At 35.5% G+C, this 27941-nt stretch overlaps 1 protein-coding gene across 1 annotated transcript; it reads right to left on the bottom strand.

The window, feature by feature from the left end:
- Positions 1 to 20810: 20810 nt before the first annotated feature.
- LOC149251676 (uncharacterized) lies at positions 20811 to 21377 on the bottom strand. Its single transcript, XM_089453964.1, has one exon. It carries the CDS (start codon positions 21375 to 21377, stop codon positions 20811 to 20813), a length of 567 nt encoding a protein of 188 aa, XP_089310090.1.
- Between the last annotated feature and the right edge of the window lie 6564 nt (positions 21378 to 27941).

Below are 27941 nucleotides of genomic sequence, written 5' to 3'. Positions count from 1 at the left end.
TTGAAGAAGATATAGAAGGAGGTTTGTTGGAGAAGGAAGATCGAAGTTTCTGGGTCATCTCTCTCACACATGTGAAATTACTGGGCTACTTCTGGGGTCAAAATTCTGTAGGTCGAAGTTTTGTTGCTGGGTCAAATTTTTGCTGCTAGGTTGAAGTTATATTGCTGGGGAGGTCAAAAATATGCTGTTGCAAGATCGAAGTGCTAGGTTGAAGTTGTTGCTGGAAGGCCGTCATCTACAAAAGAAAGGAAGGGTTGACTTGGTGATTAGAGGAAGTTTTTGTCTAGGTGAAGGAGTCTTGGATCATCTAGTGAAACTATTAAAAGAAGATTTGTTGACTGGGTTTTCCTATAGATAGGGGTTTTTCCCTTGGATGTCCGCCTACATCTGGTGTATTTGATATTTTTGTTATGGTTATTGGTAATTTCTTGATGAACTAAGTTAAAAGAAGAACACAATAAAGTTAATAAGAACATAAGAATATAACAAGTAATTATCAACATAAAGAACATATTTCCGCCTTTCTGATTTTCCAACCTGGTATCATAGCTAAGGTGAAGAAGAAGGAAAAAGGAAGCTTAAATATATATTTAAAGAAGTTTTAATAAGTTTGAATAAGGGTCATCAAGGAAAAGGATCATAGAAGGAGTCAAGCCTACTATCTTGAAGAACCATGTCTAACTCATTGAAGGGAGAAAACAAATTAGAAGGAGCATCCAATTACAGGGCATGGAAAAAGAGGATACCTCTCATCCTTGAGAAGAATAAACTCTTGGATCTAGTCAAAGGAAAGTAAAGAAGCCCACAAATGAATCAAGTGATGCAAAAAAGGAAAAGTATAGTGAAAAAAATATTTTGGCCATGAGCCTAATAGTGGATGGAATAAAGGATAACCTCATCCCATATATATCCAACATAGATTCCACTCAAGAGATTTGGAAGAATACTCCTTCATTCTAGAATGCATGCAGTGAAGAAGAAGTCAAAATATCTTTAGTAAGAAATAAGAAGAGTGAAGAAGAGAAAATATGGAATGCCCATTCTTCTCATAACAAGAATAAAGGAACCTTCAAGAAGTCCAAAGGGCCAAGGAAGAATATATACCTATCTAAAATGAATGCTACAATTGTCACAAGATGGGTCACTATAGAAGTAATTATCCTAAGAATCCAAGAAGAGATAGGGATCAAACAAACATTGCCAACGAAGGTTCACCAAAGAATAAAAATATGGAAGGATCCGAAGTCAAAAACCTATTTTCTAGGAACTCTATCCCTTACATATCCTTCTACTCTAAGTTTTGAATTCTTTTCCTTTATGCTTTGATTTCTAGTATTTATAAGTTGAACGTGTTTTGGAAAAACGATTTTGAATTGCTTTGATGAAGTTATAGGCATCCCCCGAGATTGGATTAAGAGGGAGCCCTCTCCATTTTTCCAAAGATAAGTATATTACTCCTTATATTATCTTTTTATATTTGGTTTCCCTCTCTTATCTAGATTTGTTTTTATTAGATGCTAATAACATTTCTTTTATATTTTTCATTGTTTAGGAAAGCCCGCTAATATGCTCAAGGATTATGGAGGAGACCTCAGAAAGAAAAAAGTACTATTGCAAGAGAAGTTATTCAAGAATGGATGTCCTACAAGGCTTGTCAAGAAAATAACTCAAAGGCACGTCTTAAACCATAAGATTCATGAACAAGGTATATTCATTCCTTTTAATAATTTGTTCTGCATTACTAACATCGTTATGTCTAGGACCTTTGAATCATAAAGATTCTTATTTGGGTGATTAATCATTAGATTGAATATACCCTCTTGATACATTTAATAATTCTTTTCGAACCCTAAAAAATGTTCTCTTTAAAACCCTAACCTAAGGGTATGTCAATTCTAATGTGAAATCCCTAGTCTACTTAGGGTGATTGATGAAATCTAGAAAATACTATTCTTTTGATGTTTGGGGTTTTGATGATAATGTCCTGTTTGGGGTTTTGGTATAGTTATGGAAACCCTAGTCCTTTAGGGTTGGATGGTAATGTCTATTAAAATCCTATAATTTTAAAGGTTTTGGTAAATTAGGGTTTATGAGAAAAACCCTTATATATCTAGTATAAGCTCCTAGGAATGAAACCCTAGGTGAATGTTTTTCTATTTGATAGAACCCTAGCCTGATCAAGTTTGTTATATGTAAAAATTTTATTGATATTTGTGTATTTTTTTTACCTAATAGATATTGTTGTGATATGCTTATTGTTATCGGGAAAACTAGTGTCCATTCAGAGCTGCTAGTCCCACTAAGACGGGTAGTTATCTTAGAAACAAACAAACTAAATTTACTTGTGTTTTCCTTTATGAGAGATAGATGAGAGAGAAGCAGAGAGTACCAACCTCAGTCTTTCGCTAGTCTCCTTGCTCGTTTCCTCTCTCCCTTGATAGAGCTTTCGCCACTCCTTTCTCAATTGTCTCACTTCAAAGAACACCTGTGGAGTCAAAACAACAAAATACCATCAAAGCATAGGGATCTATAACCATAAACAATGTAGGATCAAATATACATTAACCATATAAATGCATATACAAATACAAGATTAAGAGATATACAAACATATGGAGGAAAACTCAAATAGCTTTATTGATAGAAGAAGTAGAAGAGAGGATTACAACCAGGCTGTCTGATCTAGCATCATCCTCCCAGCATGAAAGCCCTCTTCACCTCATATAAAGCAAGATCACCCAACAATGTCTTCAAAGAGAAACCAACAACATTTTCTTACAAATTACAAAATTCCAGCCTCTGGATATCTTGGATGAGGGATCCATATATAGATGTTTATAGGAGAGTGAGTTAGCTTCTGGGATTTTTATTAGTGTCATTTCACTGATAGTTCTTGGTTCCACTTGGAGATTTCAGATCTCTTACTCATCCCTGGGCGAATTCAGAGAGGCAAGTGTCATATGAGCAGTTTCTATAAGATTCTCTGGGTTTCCGCCTAGCAAACTGCTTCTGCCATTTGTCTGCTCTTGCTCATCGCACCCTACAGAAGGGATTTCTAGTATGCATAGCACCCCTAGTGTGTAATAGGTGAGATGCATCGCACCCTATGCATGGAGTAGTCTATATGGTCCTGTTTTGACGAATTCTGAGTAGTTTTTCATGGAGAACTTTTGGGAGATGATGTAATCAACTGACCTTGTACCTTTAGGGTATGAAACAACACGTTTAGGGGTTTAGAAGCCCTTGGTTTATGGAAATATGTGATTGGGGTTACAGTGCCCAAATATGTCTATAACAGTTGCCCCCTAAAGCAGGTCGCAAATCTTTTGATGTCGGGTGAAATGCTTTATAATGAGGATCCGAGGTTTTTCGAACTAGAAGGTGACCTGTAATAAGATACAATACAATACATTATCTTCACAATATTTTCATGATCTAGTTGAGGCGGGCATTCCCACGCTCAGCTTTATAAATTCATATCCATGCATAGGGTGCGATGCATCTCACCTATTACACACGGGGGGTGTGATGCATACTGGAAAGCCCTTCTGTAGGGTGCGATGAACGAGAGAAGAAAAATGGCAGAAGCAGTTTGCTAGGTGGAAACCCAGAGAATCTTCTAGAAACTGCTCATATGACACTTTCCTCTCTGAATTCGCCCAGGGATGTGTAAGAGATCTGAAATCTCCAAGTGGAACCAAGAAATATCAGTGAAATGACACTAATTAAAATCCCAGAAGCTAACTCACTCTCCAGTAAACATCTATATATGGATCCCTCATCCAAGAGATCCGGAGGCTGGAATTTTGTAATTTGCAAGGAAGTGCTCTTGATTTCTCTTTGAAGACATTGTTGGGTGATCTTGCTTTGTATGAGGTGAAGAGGGAATTCATGCTGGGAGGATGATGCTGGATTAGATAGCCTGGTTTTAATCCTCTCTTCTACTACTGCTATCAATAAAGCTATTTGAGTTTTACAAAATTCCAGCCCCTGGATCTCTTGGATGAGGGATCCATATATAGATGTTTACAGGAGAGTGAGTCAGCTTTTGGGATTTTGATTAGTGTTATTTCACTGATAGTTCTTGGTTCCACTTGGAGATTTCAGATCTCTTACTCATCCCTGGGCAAATTCAGAGAGGCAAGTGTCATATGAGTAGTTTCAAGAAGATTCCCTGGGTTTCCACCTAGCAAACTGCTTCTGCCATTTGTCTGCTCTTGCTCATCGTACCCTACAGAAGGGCTTTCTAGTATGCATTGCACCGCCTGTGTGTAATACTTGAGATGCATCACACCCTATGCATGGAGCAGTCTGTATGGTCCTGTTTTGACTAGTTCTGAGTAGTTTTTCATGGAGAACTTCTGGGAGATGATGTAATCAGCTGACCTTGTTCCTTTAGGGTATGAAACAACACTTTTAGGGGTTTAGAAGCCCTTGGTTTATGGACATATGTGATTGGGGTTGCAGTGCCCAAATATGTCTATAACACTTATGCATGATTATGAAATCCTAGATATGTATATGTGCTAACCAAATTGATGATGCTTATAGTGTGTAAATTCTAGGGTTTGCAACTAAGCCATAGTATAAGCTTGATATTCTAGGATATGGTGATATTGTTTCCATTATGATGATAAAATATAGGGTTTACAACAGACCCTAGTAGAATTTAATCATATTAGATTTTGTTGTGATTGGTTTATTTATTGACATCTGAGGCTGAGTGCCTTAAAGATGGAATGTAGGGTTTACATTAAATCCTAGTAGAAGTCTAACATATAAATTTTAAAGTTGTTGGATGTATTGTAGAACTATACTTGTTTGAATTACTTCTAGGTTTTAAAATATATTATAGTAGAATATGTCATATCCCCGGAAGAAATATTGAGGCCCTAGATATAATGAGACTGATATCTTGATTGAGTTATTGATGTGATCTAGGGGTTATAACCAAACCCGAGCAAGAAGTTGAAGTTTAAAACTATGTGTCTCTTGCTGATTATGAACCTAATGAAGTTTAGGTATTTGATATATAAAGTGTAATGCTTCCATAGTTAAAGTCATGCTTCTATATATGTATTTGGTTGTACTTACTATTTGAGTTGTATAGGTACATACTCTTCAAGATGTTGAAGATATTCGTAAGTAAAGGTGTTTTGATTGATAAGAATTATAAAGGAAGTTACATGAATCAATATGAATCTAATAAGAAAGATTGAAGCTAAGGCTACCCAATGTCATGGAAAATAGTTGTTCTCCCTAAGTTAAGAGGGGGTATGGATAAAGAAAAGAGTACATCTCTCAAGTTGAGAGGGAGGGCATAGTATAGTCTTGATGTATACCTTGAATAAGAAATTGGAGAATGTATATTAAGGTGTTGTTGAATGAAGGAAAGAAAGATCCTGTTTTAGAATATATTTCTGCATGTGAAGTAGAAAATGAAGCTATATGGTTGAGGTAACTTCTCTCAAGATTCGTTTGGGAAGTCTCTAAGTCCTACTACTATAAATTGAGAAAATCAAGGCAACATCAAGATGTTTGAAGAACCCAAAGGTTTTTGTTTACCTATGTATTTGAAAGTTTTTTTACTGACTGTGGTTGTGATTGTTCAGGTAAATTATTCAAAGTTTTGGAAACATGCTTGATGTTACCGATATGTTTTATCGAGAGAGATTTTATGTGTTGAGGCATTATGTGTAATACAAAATTCCTAGGAGGACATTTGGCTGACCTATGTGTTGATGTCTAGTTCCTAAATTAGGGAGGGTGGCGTTGGTCATAGAGCTCTGACCTTGCATTACACACCTAGTTCCTTGGGTTGATGGTTAGCAAGTAAGCCTAATGGTACCTAGAGAGGCTGAAAGATTTAGTCCATCTTAGTCCCACTCAGATATATTTCCCTGGTTAGGAATCTAGTCTATGGCACCAAGCGTGCCTAAAATCTTCATGGTTCATGTGTTTTGATATCTTCAATGTACTTTTATATGTATGTATGAATACCTCCATAGTTAAGAGGGAGTGTTGAAGAATGTAACGAGGTTCAGTCTTCATAATTGTATTTGAGTCATAATGCAATGTATTAATCAAAATAAAGAAAAATAAATTATTATTATTATTATGAATTATTAAAGCATGGGTTTCATGCTTGGGTCATCATTTTATAGATCAAAGTCTTGAGTCATTAGAGTCATTTTCCATTTTAGGAGACCCTTCTTGGGATTTTGAATGATGTAAAAAGAATCATTATTGAGTAAATAAGTCATTTGTCACCTCCACACCTAGTCGACCCTTACCGTATCAAGTCATCTTACATGAGGGTAATTCAAACTCCAGAAGAGGCTATAGATAAGTGTAGTTCAATTGATTTGGAAGAACACACTCACAAGTTCAATATTCAAGAGAGAGAAGCAGAAGAATACAAAATTGCAGAATAAATGTAAGGTTGTTTGATGGATAAGGAAGATCAAAGTTTCTAGGTCATCTCTCTCACACGAATGAAATTACTGGGATACTACTGGGGTCAAAATTCTGCAGGTCGAAGTTCTGCTGCTAGGTCAAAGTTCTGCTACTGGGGAGGTTGAAACTTTGTTGCTACAAGATCGAAGTGCTAGGTCAAAGTTTTTGCTGGAAAGTAATCATCTATAGAAGAAAGTAAGGGATGACTTGTTGATTGGAGGAGGTCTGTGTCTAGGTCAAGGAGTCTTGGATCATCTCATGAGACTATTAAAGGAAGAGTTGTTGACTACGTTTTTCCCTAGGTATGAGGTTTTCCCTGGCTGTATGCCTACATCTGGTGTCTTTGATCTTCATGTTATTGTTATTGGTAATTGCTTGATGAACTAAGTTAAAAGAAGAACACAAGAAATTTAATAAGAACATAAGAATATCACAAGTAATTATCAACATAAAGAATATCTTTCTAGCTTTCTGATTTTCCAACACATCCATGTATTGACGGTTGATTGGTTCACTAGTGTACTTGGTTAACACTAGGCCAAACATTTTATTTTCCACGAACACATTGAGCCAATTCCAAGTTGAACTGATGCCTGAGCATTGGATTGCAACAAAGCACATTCTAAGATTTCTACGTGGTACTATGCACTATTGGTTGAGATATGTTGCAAAAAAAGATGTACAACTTCGGGGATATACAAATGCTGATTAGGTTGGAAGTGATGAAGATAGAAAGAGAACTTCAGGTGTATGCTTAAGCTTGGGTTTTGTTATGATATCTTGGACAAAGATGAAGAAAATATATGTCACACTTAGCACAACAAAAGCATAATATATTACAACAAATGAAGCATGTACAAAAGTAGCGTGGATTTGAAAGTTGTTTGTAGGATTGTTTGACCAAGAGTTGGAACTAATGGTTATATAGTGCGATAATAAAAGTTGTGTGAAGCTTTCAAAGAACCCCATATTCCATGATAGGTAAAAGAATATTGAGATCAAGTACCACTACATCTTTGACACGGTAGGAAGGAGAGTGATAAGGCTCGAGTACATCTCCATTGATGACCCACCAACTGATGTTTTAATGAAGTTTTGGCCTAGAGAGAAGTTAATGTACTTCAGAGAAAAGTTGGGGCTTGTGGTGATTACCCTTCTCGTTGAGAGGGAGTGAAAATTTGGAACCAACATGGATGGACATTCTCCCGGCAGGGAGAAAGGGTATGAGAGGCCCAGAGTGCTCAACAAGTATAGTTGAGTGAGTGCCTATCGAAGGAGATCTGATCACACACCAGGAAAGGGTGTAGTGAGGTTTGTGGACCTGATCACACACCATAAAGGGTGTAATGATGTCCTTCAACATCTGGACCCGATCACCACGCAGCGAAGGGTTGAGTGAGGTCTTGGACCCAATCACACACCATAAGGGTGTAGTGAGGTCCTTTAAACATCTAGAACCAATCACCAACCATGAGGGGTTGAGTGAGGTATTGGCCTAAGGTGCACACTAGGAAGGATGGGTGAATTCTAGCTAGTTTAGGTCTCAAAACTTTTTGCCTAGGGAGAGGCCATGGGGACAAATCACTCTGGAAGAGTGAGTCCTGATATACTGATGACATTTCCATGGGTTTGGTAATACCTTGGATATGGCCACTAGTAGAGAGCTAAAGGTAGATTATGATGTTGATGTTGATGATTTGATTTTTCTTAGAATAAATTTTCAACTTGAGAACACCTATGACAATAGTTATGAATACCTCCCCAGTTAAGAGGGAGTGTTGAATTGTAACTATGGTGAGTCTTCATACTGTATATTTGGCCACTTGATGTACTTGTATATATTATTTTAAAGCATATATTAAATGCTAAAGTCAAAAGAAAAATTATTTTGAGTCAAAGTCCCATTGTGAATTTTCAAAGAAGAAAAAATGAATTTTTGAATTGTAATTTATGGCTTCAAAGTTGTCAAGTCGACCTCTCTCTAGGTGAAGTCAGCCTTGGGAAAATGACACACCTATTTGACCCAAAAAAACACTATATTAAGGTAGTTCAATCTCCTCCACTTGGGAACTTCACATCTCTCACACAAGGCATCTTTTGGGAATGAAAGCAAGGATAAGAAGAAAGAATAGGACAATGAAGAAGAAAATTTGGTTATATCTTTCTCTCTCTTGAAACTTGCACATGTGGATAGTCTCCCTTCTTTTTGGTTCGCAATTTTTATGGGAAATTTGTTGCAGGGGGCCAAAATTATGGGCAACTATAGGGGCCAAATTATGGTTGACTGGTAATTGCAAGAGGGCCGAAATATTGGGTTAGATCAGGTAGAGCGAAATTATGGATTTGATTTGGAGGATTGAATTTGAGGGGTTGACCATGTTTTACCATAGGTCTGGGTGTGTCTCTTGTTGAACTAAATAATTTATCTATTGAAAAGGTTGTTGGGTTTTTGCCTTGGTGGGTTTTCCTAGGGTAAATATTGTATTCTCTTGTGCATTATGATTTATACTATTCTACTGTTCTTTTATATTTGAATTTTTGACGTATAATTGATGAATGATATATTGGAATAATTTTAAATGAAGATCAACATCAAATGTAGTTATCAATATTTCAGAAATGTTGTGCTAGTTTACATTTCACTTAGAATATCAACAGAAGAAGGATACCCCCACTATTAAAGTCATAGGGTATTTGGATGATCTCATGCTGGGGAGAGTAATCATCCCCAAGTACTTAGATCCTAGGAGCCTAGTATTTGATGTGCACATCAATGAAATTATAATTCTAAACACTCATTGATCTGGGAGCTATAATCAATGTCATGAATAAGGAAATCATGCTCAAACTTAACCTCCAAAGATTTCTAAGGAATACCTCTACTATGCTACAACTTGTTGATAGATCGACGATAACACCTGAAGTTATCATAGATTTCCTTGTCCTCTAGCCCAAGTCCAAGTTTAATGGCTACCCACTCAACTTAGGAAGACACTAGTTATCCATTGTTGATGCATACATCAACTGTAGGGCTCAGAACATGACCATCACCAATGGGAAATCAAGAAAATAACTTGTATTATACCCACTAGATCAACCTCTTGTTGAGAATGTCTTTCTGACATGGGCAGAGGAAGAAGAAGAAGAGGAATCATTCCTCTCATCATCCTACTTTGTATGTACATTAGAAACCCCCATTAGCAACAAACAAATTGATGAAGATAATCGATTGATAATTTTTTTCAAAACCAATACCTCGTTGCCATGAATATGGATTAAAAGAATATTCATCTATGGGGTAGCCTAGCTGCTTTGAAGACAATTCATGGGCAGTTGATAGCTGTTGGTTCTAAGTAAAATAATGTGAAAAACATAGATATCAACCCTTATAAAACCCTAAAAATTAGTCGCTTTCTCTCAGTTGATCAAGAGGACCAATTGCTCACTATATTCAAACAACATGTTGATGCATATGCATGGGACTATAAAGAGATGAAGGGGGTACATCCTTCTGTATGCACTCACCATACATAATACCTGGTCCAACGATAACACCTAGAATACTTGTTTAGGCTACCTGGGCCAACAATACCACCTGGAATACCACTGTTGGATTTACCCCTTATGAGTCAGTCTACGATAAGAAAGCTTTACTGTCAATTAAATTTGAATATAACACCTTAAGGATGGAAACCCAAATTGATATTGATCTAACTAAAGCACATGATTAAATATTGCAACAATTGAATACACTAGCTGAATATAGAATGCATGCCTTAATGCACATCGAAGTAGTCTAACTGTAAAGAAAATTATGGCATGACAAGAATATCAAAACTAGAACCTTACAAGAGGGTGATTAAGCCTTCTTGTATGAATCCAAGTTTAAATATTTCAAGGGTAAACTCATGACCATATGAATGAGGCCTTATTTGGTTGAAAAATGCTATGATAATGGTTTGGTCAAAATCAAGACTATTGATGAGGAACGAGTTCCACTCTTGGTAAATGGATACCGGTTGAAATTATGTAAGAAGCCTCTCTCTAGGTCTAAATTTACCAATTCAATAAGCAAGGAAATGAATCCGATTGAGAGCATCAAGTATCCCAATCCATTCATTCCTTGACTAATAAAAAAGAAATAAGAAGAAGAAGAGAGAAAATAACCTCAGCAAAAGACAACCTTTGAGGTAGACTGACTGGATGGAAACCTCCATGAGGTAGCTCGTAACTCTGAAAAAGAAGAAAATGGAAAATATAAAGAACCCTAGGTGAAAAACTCTTGCAAGGAACCTAGGGAAAACCTACTGGTTGAAAACCTTTATGAGGTAGCTAATAGTCCTCAGAAAAAAGAAAAAAATAAAAAAATAAAAAAAATAGAAAAAGAAGAAAAAGACAAATTCTTTTGTCTCACCTTAACTTGTGTGTAGGTGTTATAGGAAACGAATAACAAATAAATCCAGTTTGAACATTCATCCCAAGACATCAACTCTAACAATCTAAGTGGGCCTAGATCATTCTTCCTGCACTATTTTCCACTTACTTTCATCATCCACCATACTAAACTCCGACATCAATTCTTTACCATACATTTTCTTCATCTTCCCTGAACTGTTACAGGAAAGTCCTATAATGCTACATGATAACCCATTTTCAAGAAAAATCTATAGGTTGAAGTATTTCTTTGCATCTGAGGTAAATACAAGCACAAAGGACATCCTAATATCTAGCTTCTCCATCACCATGCATCATGTGCTAAATTCCCCTTCACTGCTTGTCATTTCTAGCCCTTCCAAAACAAAATTGCTTGTGTTTTCCACCACAACTGCAATTATATCCTTCTTCATCAACACTAATATCTCCTCCATGAATTATCAAGTCTTCATAAAATTTTGAGAAGGTATTTTGGTGAGAATGAGGGACCTCTATGACTGCTATAGGAGAGTACACAATCCTGTAGCAGCCTACAGAGATCCTATAGACTCAATCAACAAAGAAAAAAACAATCATGATGAAGAATGAAACCACCAAAAATAATATCAACAACCCTATCAGCACCAGTGCAATCACTCGCTCCGGTTTTAAAAAATGAGCTGGAGTAGCTACAATATTTCTTGTAAGCTACTACAGGACTGTTTGTTCGCTGCCAACACCCTACAAATACCTACAAATTCATAGAAGCAGCCTCCAACGTCATGAAAATGTAAAACATCAGGTATGAAAACCCTTTGAAAATCACCATACAAATTCATTTCAGCATAACCAAACATTATTTGTGCAAATGAAATTGGTTTTATAACTAGATAAATTAGCAAAACACTTGTACAAGTTTGGTAGGAAAACTCCAATTTGTCTAAGCATTCTTCCCACATGTGGGAGGGTGAATGAGACACATTTAGTGATCATTGGAAAATGTGTTCATCATTATATCTTGATAGCAAGAAAAATTGGAATTAAAAGTCACAAAGGTTGATATAGGTAGGCAGGGTCGGTTCAAATAATGCGTGTTGAGCTCTTTTTCATCCACCGCTTTGAATCACTTCCACTGAAGTGAAATATTAAGTTAGAGTTCACCTCTTGTTGTCATTTAAACATCTTGAATGCAAACACGAGTTAAAATTCCCACGATAAGATTTCCCTCACTACAGGAGACCGTTACAGGGTATTGGGTCTAGAATTTCAAAGCTATAGGAGTAGACTGTAAGCAACTATAGGAGGGATCACTTTTCTATATAAATAATAACGCATCACTAAAAACACTCACAACGACCCCCAATAAGACTACAAAGGTTGATTTTAGTCCAAGAATTGTAAGTATAATCTCTTGGCCTCATTTTCATTCATATTTGGCATCATATTTGTTTTAGATAGAGGAGGAATAACCTGTTGAAGAGTTTTGTGAACCCAACGTTTCGGACTACCAAGTGAGTCCATCATCAGGGGACGCGACAATAGATAATCTTCAAACAATGATGTATCCATGAGCTGGGTTTAGGGTATATATATCTAGGTTATTGAGGAATGATGTGAAAAATTAGGTCGGCTCATGTATTTAATTTTAATTAATTTAATTTAATTTTTTTAAAATTAATTTAATTTTTTTCTCAAAATCAAAAATTAATTGTTTTGAATAATGATTTATTTACTTTATTAATGAGTTTAAATTAATTAATTATTTATTTGTTATATTTAATTATTTGTTTGTTCTGATTATTAAAATATTATTAATTTTTAATTTCTTTATTCTATTATAATTTTCTTTAACTTTTAATTTATAGTTTAATTATATATTTTGAATTTTTTTTTGATGAAATATGTATCTATATATGTTTATTATTCTTATTATTATATATAAATTTTTTAATTTAATTTTAATTAATTAATTAATTATTATTTGTTTTAATTAATTATCTTTTTATTATGATTATTAAATTATTATTAATTTTTTATTTATTTTAATTTCATTATTCTATTTTAATTACTATAACTTTTAATTTTAATTTAATTATATATTTAAATTATTATTAATTATTTATTTATTTTAATTTCATTATTCTATTTTAATTACTATAACTTTTAATTTTAATTTAATTATATATTTAATAAAAGTTTGATATTTAATTTAATTTAATTAATTAATTATTTATTTATTTGTTATATTTAATTATTTGTTTAATATGATTGATAAATTATTAATAATTTTTATTTATTTCAATTTCTTTCTTCTATTATAATTTTTAATTTTTAATTTTTAATTTAATTATATATAAAAAGGTTTGATGAAATATGTATCTATATGATTATTGTTATTATTATTATATATATGTATATATTTTAATTTAATTAATCAATTAATTAATTAAAATCTGATTAATTAATTTATTACTGTTTTATGATTTGATTAGGTTAATGAATTAATGGTTAAGGAGGATGGTTAAGAGGAGATTTATAATGATTGATAGTTTATGAGTTAATCTGAGGGAAAGGGTTAATATGAGGGAAAGGGTTAATCTGAGTGGAGATTATTGTTTTTTAGGATTTCTAGTAAAGGTTTCCAAGTGTTACTTAATTTTAATCCATCATCACGGTTAAAATTGTTTTTCCTTTTTTCTATTTCAATGGCTTCTTTAATTTTTCTTTTAAGACTTAATCTCCACTCAGATTAACCCTTTCCCTCATATTAACCCTTTCCCTCAGATTAACTCATAATCTATCAATCATTATAAATCTCCTCTTAACCATCCTCCTTAACCATTAATTCATTAACCTAATCAAATCATAAAACATTAATAAATTAATTAATCAGATTTTAATTAATTAATTGATTAATTAAATTAAAATATATACATATATATATAATAATAATAACAATAATCATATAGATACATATTTCATCAAACCTTTTTATATATAATTAAATTATAAATTAAAAATTAAAAATTATAATAGAAGAAAGAAATTGAAATAAATAAAAATTATTAATAATTTATCAATCATATTAAACAAATAATTAAATATAACAAATAAATAAATAAATAAATAAATAAATAAATAAATAATTAATTAATTAATTAAATTAAATTAAATATCAAACTTTTATTAAATATATAATTAAATTAAAATTAAAAGTTATAGTAATTAAAATAGAATAATGAAATTAAAATAAATAAAAAATTAATAATAATTTAAATATATAATTAAATTAAAATTAAAAGTTATAGTAATTAAAATAGAATAATGAAATTAAAATAAATAAAAAATTAATAATAATTTAATAATCATAATAAAAAGATAATTAATTAAAACAAATAATAAATAAATAAATAAATAATTAATTAAAATTAAATTAAAAAATTTATATATAATAATAAGAATAATAAACATATATAGATACATATTTCATCAAAAAATTTTCAAAATATATAATTAAACTATAAATTAAAAGTTAAAGAAAATTATAATAGAATAAAGAAATTAAAAATTAATAATATTTTAATAATCAGAACAAACAAATAATTAAATATAACAAATAATTAATTAATTAATTAATTTAAACTCATTAATAAAGTAAATAAATCATTATTCAAAACAATTAATTTTTGATTTTGAGAAAAAAAAATAAAATTAATTTAAAAAAAATTAAATTAAATTAAATTAATTAAAATTAAATACATGAGCCGACCTAATTTTTCACATCATTCCTCAATAACCTAGATATATATACCCTAAACCCAGCTCATGGATACATCATTGTTTGAAGATTATCTATTGTCGCGTCCCCTGATGATGGACTCACTTGGTAGTCCGAAACGTTGGGTTCACAAAACTCTTCAACAGGTTATTCCTCCTCTATCTAAAACCATCTTCACCTGTATGGATTCCCTATTTAACATCATATTTGTTGCTTAAATTGTTGAAATTACCAAACATCAAATTTTATGTGTAACAAAAAAAGTGAATTAATAGAGGAATAGTTAGTGTTTTTTCCTCTCCATCTTTCTTGCCTCCGAACATATTGGGTATTCTGAATTGGGGAGATAATTTTTTAATTTTGAATCTAATTGGAGGAATATGCATTTTTTTCTTTTCAAAGAAGAATCTTCTACTGCCAAAATAAACCTTGTTTCCTGTAGAAAATCATTTCCCCTTGCCTAGAAATTTGTCCAAACTTGTGAAAACAAATGGCAGGCCCCTGTAAAACTTGTTATACACCATGGGAGGTGGATTCAACCAAAGAGAACTAATTGATGCCACTAGGATTCATCAAGATCTTGAAGTTATGACCATTTTAGTAAATTTCCAATGGATGGGATTCTTTGAAAAGCACACATGATATGATGATGAAGTTGCCTTAGAGTTTTCCATGAACTTACAACACCCTGAGGGCCAATAAGTAATCACTACAGTCAAAGGGATGGTAATATACGTTAATGAAGACTCAACTAACAGGGACACCACCCATCCAAATGGGGTACGTTGGAGTAAATAAGAAAGGTAGGAAGTTATCAACGCCAAGAGAGGATTTTTCCTCCCTAATGAACAACTAGACAGACGAGTATAAGAATGGGATCAGAAAGGAAATCTTGCCTTACCCTTAGGATGAGATATCTTACCATGTTCTTAAGTACATCTCTTGTGAAGGAATGTTAAGCATAATTTATGGTTACCAATTTAGAATCCTCTACCAGCTAATATTTCAAGTTGATCTACTAAATCATGAGCGGTTAAGCATCCCATATTTCCTCCTCTAATCCATAAAGGAGATAAAAACCAAGGTCAAGGTGAGTAAACAAATTTTTTTGTCCCATCATGACCTGATTAGATTAACATATTCAATGCTCCATTCCCTATGTAGACTTTGTGGATATGGACATATAGGTCTTCTTAGAGGCCCGTGATGAGTTAGAAAAACCTTAAAAAAAGTTGGTAGAACCTAAAAGAGAATTGGCAGAACCTTAGGAATAATCGACAAAACCTAAGGCAGAGGTTGAAAAATCTCAAAATAGGCCAAATAAGAAGAGGAAAGAAAAGGCAGTGGCAATCCCTATTGAACAAAGAGAAGGAGAAGAACTCTTGGAGGAAGAAAAGAAGGAAATTGCAACTACATTGGAAACACTTAGCACTTCCAAAAGCCAAAGTAAGGTAGACCTACTCAACATATTGTTTACACCAGGAGGAGAATAAGCATCAGGGTACGTGTTGTAGCTGCTACGACAACACCCAATTCTTTTGTCCTAACACCCAAATTTTGGGCCCCCTCTACTTTTCAACGTTTAAATGGTTATGTCTATGATTGATTAGATTTTTCAATGACCTTATTGCCATCAAACCTTAAGCTTGTTCATGCTTTCATGATGCATATTTCCCATGCTCACCTTTCTTCTTCTTGAGTCTCATTCTAGTGAATGCATTAGGGTTTGTGTAATGGTTGTTTTATTCATGCACCTTCAAGCCTTATGTCTCCATGGTGTGCATTGAAAATTATAGGAAAACATATTCTGTTGCTGGTCATTCTTTACTTGGTTTTCATTCTCTAATTTATGTCTTTTAGCTTAAATATTTGTCATCATATTAATGGCATTTTCATGGTAGAAATTGCATTGAATATCAATGCCATGTTCCATCATTAAATTGATTTATATGATTGAATGTTAAATTGGCTTTAGGAAAATTTAGATCCTTTATGCATCTTCAGATTGTGCATTTTGCATTGAATTCCCACTAGAAGGATATCTTAATGGTAGGCTAGTGGCTCTAGTAGACTTAAAGCTCTTCCTATCGAAGATGTTTGAAGTCATCTACCTTTTGGACTTGGTGGATGCTTTGAAGATATTGCTACCATTTAGTTTTTTGTAATGAAATTTGGGCACTACCAAAAAAAGCCAATCCTAGGCTTTAAATTTTATGATAAACTTGCTTCAATCTCTACTCAATCTAAAGGGAAGTAGAAAGACATGAAGGAAATTTTAGTTCGATTGCTGTTTCCTTTAAATGTTTCAAAGGAATTCATGGACTAATTTATAAAGTTCTATTTCATTTCCATTTCAATCAATTTTTATATCATGCGAAATGAGATTTTGAAAAGAAGTAAGATAGTTCCAAATACAATTTAACCTCACTCCTCAAAGGATGCCATCTTATTTATCATTGCTCATTCCTTTGTTCTCTGACATTCAATGAAACATTTGTTTAAAATTAAGAGAACAAGTTAGACTTTAATTCTTGAGTATGGAGTAAAAGCACTTTTGTATTGGAATGAGAAAATTAGTAATTCAATATCTTTAATAAAATATGAGGATCCCGAGTTTTATTGTTTAATTCAAATTTAATGGTTTGGCACTCAAGGCAATGCTTCAAGGCCTAATTTATTTAACTCTTGTACAAGGATATTTCCTACTAGAGAATGAGAATGGATCCATCATTTTGAATGGAGATGATCAATTCCAAAGGATGGTGGGGATATCCTAAGGTTGTACACTTTAGGGTTTGGGCCTACCGTGAATATTTTGGAAACATCTCTCCCAATACATGCTATGAAATGAAGGGATATTAAGTTGCTATGATACAACGGAACACAAGCAATACAATGCAAGACAACACAATGCAATGAGCCACATTTCAAGGATGATAATAAAGTGTGTTGGAAGAGGATATACACAATGCAATGAAGGCATATGATAACAAATGTGTTGAAAGGAGAACATTTTCCGGAGAAAAAATCAAACTTTTTATTAACAGGTATAAAAAGTTACATAGTATATGCGTTGAGCATTCATTTTACTGTATGATTTTCTGATCATAGAGTTTCCAGGATGATGTAAAGAGCTGTCATCCTTCAGACCTGAAGATTTCACTGATTAGTTGTTAATCAGGCCTCCTCTTTAAGAGGAAAACAACCCCTTTGATCAACTTTTACAAAAAACTCAAAATATGTCCAAAAGTTTCAGCATCATATCTATTTGTTGAGTCACCCCTGGACCTCCTCAATGAGGAAAACAACCCAAACAGGAGTGTCATCAACTATAAGTCTAAAAAGTAAAAGCAAAATAATAGTAATGTTTTGAGCATACATATATGAAAGTAAAACAAAATCGCTATATGATATAAAGACAATGTGACAGCAACAAAAGACTATTCATATGGTGGCTGATCCGACACAAGGATCTCGCCCTAGTCCTCATCTTCTATCCTCCAACTGCCCAAATCTTGTTGCAAACCCATTTTAGAAAGCTGGTCTGCTGTAGCATTGCGTTCCCTGTAGATATGGCATAAAGAAAAAACATTAAAAAAATGCTTTAAGTGTTTTGTTTCTTCTAGTAAAGGTGATAAAATGTAATTCTGACATCTACTCTCTCCATTGAACCATTTAATGATATTCAGAGAGTCCCCGAAGATCTGAACCGAGAGAATGCCTAAATGGGTAAGCCAACAGAGAAGTAGTTTGAGTGCTGATAATTCTGCAAAATTGTTTGTTCCATTCCCCAGTCCCACCAAGGCTTTAAGGCACCTGTTCTGATTTATGTAGATTACTAGGCCCGCTCCACTGCTATTATTTGGGGATGCCCCATCGAAATATGCCCAAGGGATTCCTTCCTTAATATACTCCTCTCTTACTGGTCATGGGATGTTCTCTCTATTTGGCTCGGGAATACTTGTGTAGACTGACGCACATCGAACTGCAATAATCTCACAAGGAGAAGTCTGATCCATAAATATACAGTTATTCCTTGCTATCCAAATTCCCCAAGCAATAATAAGAGGAAGGCTTTGCATGTTTCCTTCAGGATATAGTTGCCACCATATTTCCCAATATTACGGAATCGATCTCCCTTCCCATGTTACTGACTTCTGAATCAATCTTCCTACCTCCATCCGCACCTTCTTAGAGAAAGGGCATTCAATAAATAGGTGTTGGATTGTTTCTAAATCATTTTTGCATAAAGCGCATCTCCCTGGGCCTGTCTTATATCTAGCCTATAAGATGTCCCAGGTTGGCACCTTCCTCTTGAGTATGCACCAAAAGAAAAGTCTAGTTTTTGCTGGGCATTGTAACTTCCATAATAGTTTGGCCCACCAGTTCGGATTCCCCCATCCTTTCTTAGACATGAGGAACTTGTATCCATGTTTTGGGGAGTAGGATCCTGAATCGGCGTGTGCCCAAACTAGCTAATCTGGTCTCTCTCTCAGCCGCACATTGGATCTGGATAGTTCCTTGGTAAAGACATTCCATTCTTCCCACCATTGTGGCATTAACTCTAGGTCCATCCCTGATAGCCAGGCTTGTCCCCAAATGGTGGAGTGGCCTTGTTTCCCAATCTGGTTGAGAAATAGGATGCCTTTGGATTCGAGGCGATTGATGAGAGCTGGGGATAGGGAAAAGTTTTCGTTGCATACTACCCACAGGTCCTTCCCTATCCTAATTTGCTCCCCGTTCCCTACTTGCCAGGATAACCCCTATTCTATGATCTTGAAAGCATCAATGGTGGCCTTCCACACTACTGAGGCATTCCCTTTATTTTTGTTGGGGCTTCTTATCCAATCTTTCAAAGGAACACGGTTGATGTATTTCCGCTTGACCATCATCGTCCACAAGTTCTCCTTATTACTAATCCTCCATCCTAATTTCGCTGCTAGCGATGGCCCAAAGGCTGTGAGATCTTTGATACCCCAATCGCCCCATTCCTTAGGCCTTGCCACCTTCTCCCATGCCACCCATGGGAGAACCGATTCTTCCTTAGATCTTGCCCATAGGAATTTGCTGCATATTCTCCTTATTCTTTCCAGAATTCCTTTCATTACCCAAGTCAAAGCTACCCAATAAATTGGGATAGCCAGGATTACAGAATTTATGAGAGTCAACCTTCCAACTCTTGAGAGCCATTTGAAGCTCCAGTGAGTAATCCTAGCTTCAATTTTTATTAGAAGCCAATGCCAATCCTGCTTCCTATAGACATTTGGTTTCAGCCAAAAGCCCAGATATTTGAAGGGATCATCAAGTTTCCGGACTTCAAAGACAAGGCTACTGAAATTTGATTTATTTCTTGTCTTTTGAAGCCTTCCAAAATCAGTTGTGATTTGTCTTTGTTCACTTGCATTCCTGTAGCTTTCATAAATAGGTCCAGAATCCTCTTTAGTTCCCTTATTTCACTGTTACTTCCATTGCTAAAAAGCAAGATGTCGTCTACAAATAAAAGGCGAGATATGAACAGATTTACAACTACTTCCAACCCTTTTATGGCCCCTTTCCTTCTAGCTTCTAGCATTAGCTGACTGAGTCCCTCAGCTGCCAACAGAAAAAGGAGAGGTGAGAGGGGGCACCCCTATCTCAACCCTCTTTGCCCTTGGAAAAATGTAGAGGCAACCCCATTGATGATCACCGCAAAACTTACGCTAGTTAAACATCCCATGATCCAATTTATGAATTCAACTCGAAATCCCAGGTGAGTAAGCAACATACGGATATACATCCAACTTATTCTGTTGTATGCCTTTGAGAGATCTATTTTCACTACTGCTCCTTTGCCCTTCCTCTGCTTAACACTGTGGATCATTTCCTGAGCCACCCCAATAGATGTAATAATACTTGCCATTTGTGTGTTATCAGTGCAAGACATAGGAATTACAATATTCTGAGATCTGGATGGACCAGGCAAAAAACCAACAAATTTTAAGGAAAAAGCAGGAGAAAGAGAAGGTATGGTTGAGTCCAGACCCGTACCCTCAATGACGACTATGTAGAGTTCAACAATGTTCTCTAAAGTAGCCGAGACCTGTGCTTCCTTTTCTTGCGACTGAACTGGAAAATTATCAATTATAGGTTCTTCCTGCATCTCCTTGCCTTCATTCGTGACCTCCTAAAGCCGGTCAATATCCATCTGGTCTATCCCCTTGTCCTTCTTCAACTGTTGTTCCTTTGTTACCTCCATCCCAGCAATTCCAGGTTCAGCCTTCCTTTGCTTCCTTCGTCTTCTATACCCCAGTGGGCACTCTTTTGCCAAGTGTCCATATACGTGACACCTGTGGCAGCGAAAAGGCAGGTGTTCGTAGTCTAACTGCTGAACATATGAGTACTCCTTATACTGGAGCTGGATCTCTTCTGCCAGTCCAGCCCACGGAGTTAAACTTACCAGTATTCGTGCCATCCCCATCTCCTTCGACTGCACAAAAGACATGTCTGTCTCCAGATATTTGCCCAGATGGTTCCCAATTGCTTTGAAAACCGATTCCACCCAAAGGAATGGTGGAAGCCCTGGCATACGAACCCAGACTGGGATCTCATCCACCCTCTCTCTCTGCGCGTCAAACAACGGGTTCCATCTTTTGAGCAGTATTGGATGTTTGCTGAAGGCCCAATTCCTTTCTAGAACCCAGTCTGTTGCTTCTTTCTTTGCAAATTTCACCATGAACCAGCCTTTTGCCATTGATGTTACTTGGAATTCCTTATCTGGTGCCACTTGCCAATGTTGAGAGGCCCAGTCCTGTATGAAATGAGCTGAATATTTTTTGCCCCTTGCCCTTCCAACCAAAGTTAAATCAACCACTTCAATGGCTTCATCAATTTTTACATCCATACCCAGGACCAGATTTGCAACTACCTCCTTTTTAATTATTTTATGTTTTTTCCTCTTCTTCCCCGCCTGCCTCTTACTTGGCCCTTCCTCCCTGTACTGTGTGGCTGCTTCAACATTTGTTGGATCTTCCTGGAGTGTGTTGACACACCTCCTTGCTGCAATAAGTCGTCTTCCTCCTTCTTCCTCCCTTCCTTTTGCTGCCCCTCTGCCATTCCCTTCCTCTCATCTTGCCAGGTTTACTGCTATTCCTTCCTTTCCCCCGCGTCTAGGTCTTCTTCCAGACTCTGCGACATCCTCCAAATTACCCAAACCCCCTGCAAAGGCTGAACCATAGACCAGGGATTGGTGGTTTTGCTCACCAGGTTTCCCTGGGCCCTGAGATTCCTTCTCCTGTCCTGGTACCAGGAACTGCTCCACCTCAGCAAACCCTAGATCTGCCACTGGCCCAAACCCTAGGCTCCGCTTCTCAGGATTCCTCAACCCACAACTTATTACTATGTCCTCAAGCCCTCTAGAGTAAAAATGACTAAGGGGGTGAGGAGGATCTGTACTTACTTGAGAGATTCTTGCTGCCTCCGCTTCCGGTGCCGCAGCCATCTGAGGCGACTTCCCATGGTTTTGAAAAAGAACCGGATCTTTCTGGCTGCTCAGAAACAAAAACCCTAGACTCTCCTCTAGCAACCCTAGGGTTTTCCTATGCTTCCAAGCCAACTCCGAGCCTCCTTTCCCCTTCCCTGAATGTCCAGCTAGATGAATATACTTCTCTATGTTCTGATCTGTAACCTCTAGGCCCCAAACCGACAGAATCTCACCAGGTTCGGGATCTAAATCAATGGCATTGTTTGGTTTGACCATTTTTTTATCTAGTTAGAGCTTGGTAATTGCTAAATCCTCCTTGGTAACTGCTTCCCATTGCCTTATCCTTCCACCGTGCTATTAGCTATCGCGTGTTGCACAATAGAAGCGGCAATGCATCTGAGCAAACAACCAAACCCCGTAACCGCTCCGGCTTCCATTATCTGTAGGCATGCATGGGACGACTGCCTTGTTCCCAGAAGCCCCCGTCGCCGGTCACCTCCAGCTATCCCCTTCCATCCACCTGCGCATGCCACCTCCTACCCTACCTCGACCATGGTCCCCGCTCTCGTACGCCTCCCTGTCCTGTTCATGGTCCCAACACCCTCCACTTGCAGAGCCCTAGGCCCCTGGGCCTGTTCCCCATGCAGCTCTAAACCCTAGCTCCAGCGCCATCATTAGTCCAATTTTTTTAAGTCATTGAAAGGAGAAAATACCAACAATAAGTTAAAAGCTAATACCAACAATGCTTTGAAGCAATATTATTTTTGCTGCTTTAAAACAATAAAACAATTGCTGCTTTAAAATTGATAATACAATTGCTAGGGTGAGTTAAGAATAGAGAAACAAATGCATTGCATAAGGGACATAATACAAATGTGTTGAAGGGAGTATATGAAACTTGCACCAAAAGGAATACATTATAATCTGCATCGAGGAGGATTTTATAAGGACAGATTAAAGCAGTGAGTTGGAATAATATATTAGAGTGCATTGGAAACCTTGTTGAAGGGATATAACTCAACGTTAAAACCATACAAAGTTGAATATGTAAGAGGTTTTAAATATAAGCGCATCCAAAGATATTTTAAATGTTGCAAAGGTTTATATCATATACTACCCAAGGTCATACATCAAATTCATGTAGAGATAAACCAATGCGTTGAAAAGCTAATAATACAATGCATTGGTTGAAAGAATAATAATACAATGCATTGGTGAAAAAATAATTAATACAGTGCGTTGGTTGAAGGAATAGTTGAAACTACATTGAAGAAATGTGCCAATGTGTTTAAGAAGAGAATTTGCAAATATTGTAGTGCATGCAAAGAGTATTACAATGTGATGCAAGACAATGTAATACAATGCTATGGAAGGAGTTAAACATATTGAGTTGAAATTATAACATATTTGTTTTAGATTAGAAGAAATTTCTAGAGAAATGGGACTCATGGAAAGATATTAAAATGCACTTTGAAGTGTTGAGGGAAATTGCAGCACTTGAATAAGAACATGTTATTTGAACAACAATGGCCAAACCTAGACATGTTTCCATTAAAGTCGCAGTTTTACTCATCATACACAAAAATCAGTAAAATTGATGAATCAACCACGATAACAAATTGAATTTGAATTTACATGGATGAAAACTTGTTCAAACCTATTAGCATTAGTTTGGGAAATATCAGAATAACTTGTTACATGTTTTTCTAATTTCTCATTAAATACCTCCATATTGTGCCTTAATGGTTGGTTATTTGTTTGTAGGAAAGGAACTAGTTGGAAGCCTACTGAATACATAAATTCAGATCATACGACATAAATGAATTTGGTTTTAATTGTTTTATTAGAATTATCATTGTTCTTTAGTGGTTGATTTGAGAGTGAAATACATTTAATCCTAAAGAGAATAGGCAAAGGAGTGTATTAAGAAAATGCAGAGGCCTTAGAAATCATATTATTTCTTTGAAAATGACAGTGAGGCACTTTTGATATATTAACCTTAGCATGTGGCAATGGTCATCTTCATGACCTATTTTTCTTTCGGAATCTAAGATTATGGTTTGTTCATTTGTGAAGTAGTACTATGGGCATTTCAATGTAGACTCATACAATATTAAATGAAGCTTGGTTTTAATTACACAAAATTAATAGTCTCTTTTAATCGCAAGAGTATTGCAAATACCCTATGCATATGGCTTGAGTTGATATATTACAACTCCTACTAACAAGCTCAATAGTGTTACAAATCCCTGGCAAAATGAACTGAGTACCATTTGGAAGGCAAAGCTGCTAGGATGATTGTTAGTCACAATTATTTACATGTTGAAGCTTCAAAGTCTATTTCATTTCCTTTATTACATTATAATATTTTATGGAAATAATAAATAATAAGGGTCATCCAAGAGTTACTTGGAATGTAAAGAGTCATGTATGTCGAATAGATTTTGATGGGATTTGTAAGGTCATGAGAAAGGTGAATAATCACCTATCCACTTGCATAAAAGACACTCATGCCTCCTTCGTAAAGGGCTTTTGGCATTTGGATATTAGTTTAGCTATAACATTCAAGGATTTGAAGTGCATCTTCTCTTGGTAGCTTATAGGTTAAGCGATTGTGAGGCCAGGGTTTGTGCTTTAAAGAAGATATGAATTGCTCTCATCCCACTATTGGGTTTTGACAAGCTTGTAATACATGTATTTGAATGTGCAACAATATTAATGGGAATATTTTCATTTCATGCATTGATTTCCGTGTATTCCTCTATTTGTTATATTAGCTAAATTGTATTCAAATCATGTATGCATGTGTGTTTACATAATGGTTACATGTTAAGGAACTGAATTGTTGCATGCAACTTGCATGTTTACTTTGAATCTCTATTCTTCATTCCATGTAAATATTAGTAATTGATTGCGAACTAATATGGAGTTATTTTCTAGCACTTTCGTATTTATTTATGTTTTAGTTAGACTTAGCTATCCGATTTTGTCTTAAGGCATACTCTCCCTCATTAATTTGTTGTTACCTTCTTGTATTATGTTCTATTAGCCATCAATGGAGAGTTGGTTTCTTCCTCATTATTTAGGAATTTTACTCTTGGTCTCACATTGATTTCTTTGCATTTGAAAGCCAAGCGTAACCCACACACATGGTGGCAACTAGACCCACAAACTGGATGGGGCTCCTACCCCAAACAACATGAGGTCTAATTGGGACTTAAAATAGGGAGACCCCTTAATGTTGGCGAAACATTCTAAACCATCAGAAATACAATATATGGCAAGCCAAGGCATCCTTCTCCCACTTACGTCACTATTGAAGAGACCCCTAGCCCAAAAAAAGAAGATCTTTAGGATGTGAAGGAGCACAAATTAAAGGCACTAGAGGTACACATAATAGGAATGAAAACAATTCTTGAGGATGTAAGGCAACAAATAAAATTAGAGGGGGGAAGATGCTCAAATACACCAATAAGTTGTCCACCTATAGGAACAATATACCCTACTATAGAAATAACCCGTAGAAATGCAAGAGACTAAATGGATAGTGAAGAAACTAGCCCCAAGGAGACCCTCTTCCTTTTTCTCTTGGAGTGGTGTAGGAAGGGCACATCCTGTGCACTTGGCACCAAAACTATTACTCAACATAGAGAATGAGAAAGTTGAGACTCACCGATGGAAGAGGATCACACAATCCAAAGGTGTCACTAATATTGCCAAGATGGAAGATGAGATGAAGTGAAAGAGAGAAGAAATGAAATGATACTTGTAAGGTTTGATGAAGCAAATAGGATAGATTACATCAAGAAAGAAAACTAGTATTTGAACATATAATTACAACATACACAAATACTTATACAAGCAATGGATACTCAGGTTGCAACCTTGGAAATAAATTTAGGCACCATGGCATGCATCTCTTTAGATGCAGTCAATTGTGGGAAACCCCAAAATAGTTACTCCTTATTTTTGAAAGAGAAATGGTGTCAACTTTAGATAAACATGCTTGCACAAAAAGGGTATATCCCCCTGCAAGAAGTCAAGGAATTCACTGAATTTTTCCTACTATGCAGTATAGAAGACAAGTCCAAGGTTGTTGAATTTTACCTTCACAAGCTTGTGCTTCTAGATATGACCATATGGGCCCCGAACCCATATTTGGGAGATGCACAATTATTGGCACTAGCATCTTGGCTAAGACATGAGGAGGCATGAGATGAAGAAGTAAAAAAGACCATGGATGGGGAGCAGAAGGAGCCACCATGGGTTAGACCTAAACACCTGAATCCATCCCTCCTCACCTCCACTCAAGAAATCTTGGTAGAGGATTGTAAAGTACTGGGATCTTACAAATAAAGGAAAGTGGAGGTCATCCTCCACTTTGAAGATACTTTCCGGTTGTTAGGAGAAGAGATCTCAAAAGCTTTCCAAAGGAGATGGAAAGCACTACCTCATAACATAAAAATTAGAGAATACAATTCCCTTGACATATTACAAGCCACACTTTCCAGGAATCCTTTGTATAAGAGGATTATTTAGAGGCTTGGGGTCTAATGGGTTGGAGTTAGATTCAATCCACCCTCGTTTCTAGGAATTTAGGAACATCAGAGTTAGGAAGAGGAGCTTAGAGAAAATGTCAAATGGGTTGTCAAAGAAATGAATGAGTAAGAGAAGAGGAGGGGGGGAAGAGTAAGTTGCTCAAATGGTGAGAAACAATTTCAGTAGGGGGTATGATGGGCCTCCCAAATAGGTAAAACATAAGGCCCATATAACCACTCCTAGGCACATAAAGGTTACATTAAACCTTCATTTTTTCACTTAATAACAATTTCCTAGCTTAATGAGTTCTTAGGAGGGTCAAGGAGATTTTTCATGCTTTATGTGCCTAACATGATTATTGTGTAGGATATGAAGGGGATTTTGCATAGTTTTTGAGGAGACCCAACCAGATATATTCAAGGGGCCTTCTCCCTATTACAAAAGACTTCCAACTTGGCTAATAGAGGATAATAAATACTCCCTACTAATGTGTGGTGACCTAGGAAACATGATCAAGATTTTTAGGGATTTTGGAAGGAAAGAAGTTCTTCCCTCAAGGAGGCTTCCTTATACCCATTTTGTATAAAAAGAGGGCTCAAGTAGCCCAATAGAACAAATAGAAGCAAGAGAATAACATAAATAGGTAGGAGTTTTAGACTTCAAGTTCTGTAACTTTTTTCCATGTACAAACAATTCTTCAATTAATGAAAGTCATCTTTGGTTTCAATTATTAGTTTTCTTTTCCTTTAGTGTTCTAAGATTCCTTGGGTTAGGGACCACCCCAGGTGCTCAATATAACTCTTGTACTGGTCAATACTATTTATACATTTTTTTGTCTTTTCAGTTTATTTTTGAATACTACTTTATGCATAATTACTTAACTAGTTTCTAAAGATTTCTTTCTTGCACAATATATGATAATTAGATGATAACATTGGTAATGGTTACATTTTTCAAATTAAATTCTTATTTATTCATTTAAGTTCACTTTGATTACTACTATTTATTTTTTATCCATTATTTACTATTTTAATGTGTTAGTTCAATCCCCTGTTTTGCAGCTACAAGAACCCTACAACCATGTATATTGTTAAATAAACCATAGTGCCATTGATGTGATGACTTGGACATGAGTTCCTTATCATTTCTTAGCCCTTAGTTTTTTTTTTTCTTTCCAACCTTTCCTTTAACATGTTTTTCTGCTCGTTGGACTGTCTCCTGTAGAAAAACAAAGACTCCTGTAGCAGTTCGCAATTCACCTTTGATACTCACTAGATTTGCATCCAACTCATGATT

This window comes from Pinus tabuliformis, chromosome 7, assembly GCF_031772625.1.
Source record: "Pinus tabuliformis cultivar Carrire ecotype Pingquan chromosome 7, CPIR1, whole genome shotgun sequence".
In the NCBI taxonomy this organism is placed as follows: Eukaryota; Viridiplantae; Streptophyta; class Pinopsida; order Pinales; family Pinaceae; genus Pinus; species Pinus tabuliformis.
The sequence above is the reverse complement of the archived record's forward strand: the minus strand, read 5'-3'. Positions and strand labels throughout refer to the sequence as shown.

Excerpts from the sequence above, each read along its gene's own strand:
- LOC149251676 (XM_089453964.1), bottom strand. The coding sequence starts at position 21,377 with ATGGCAAAAGGCTGGTTCATGGTGAAATTTGCAAAGAAAGAAGCAACA.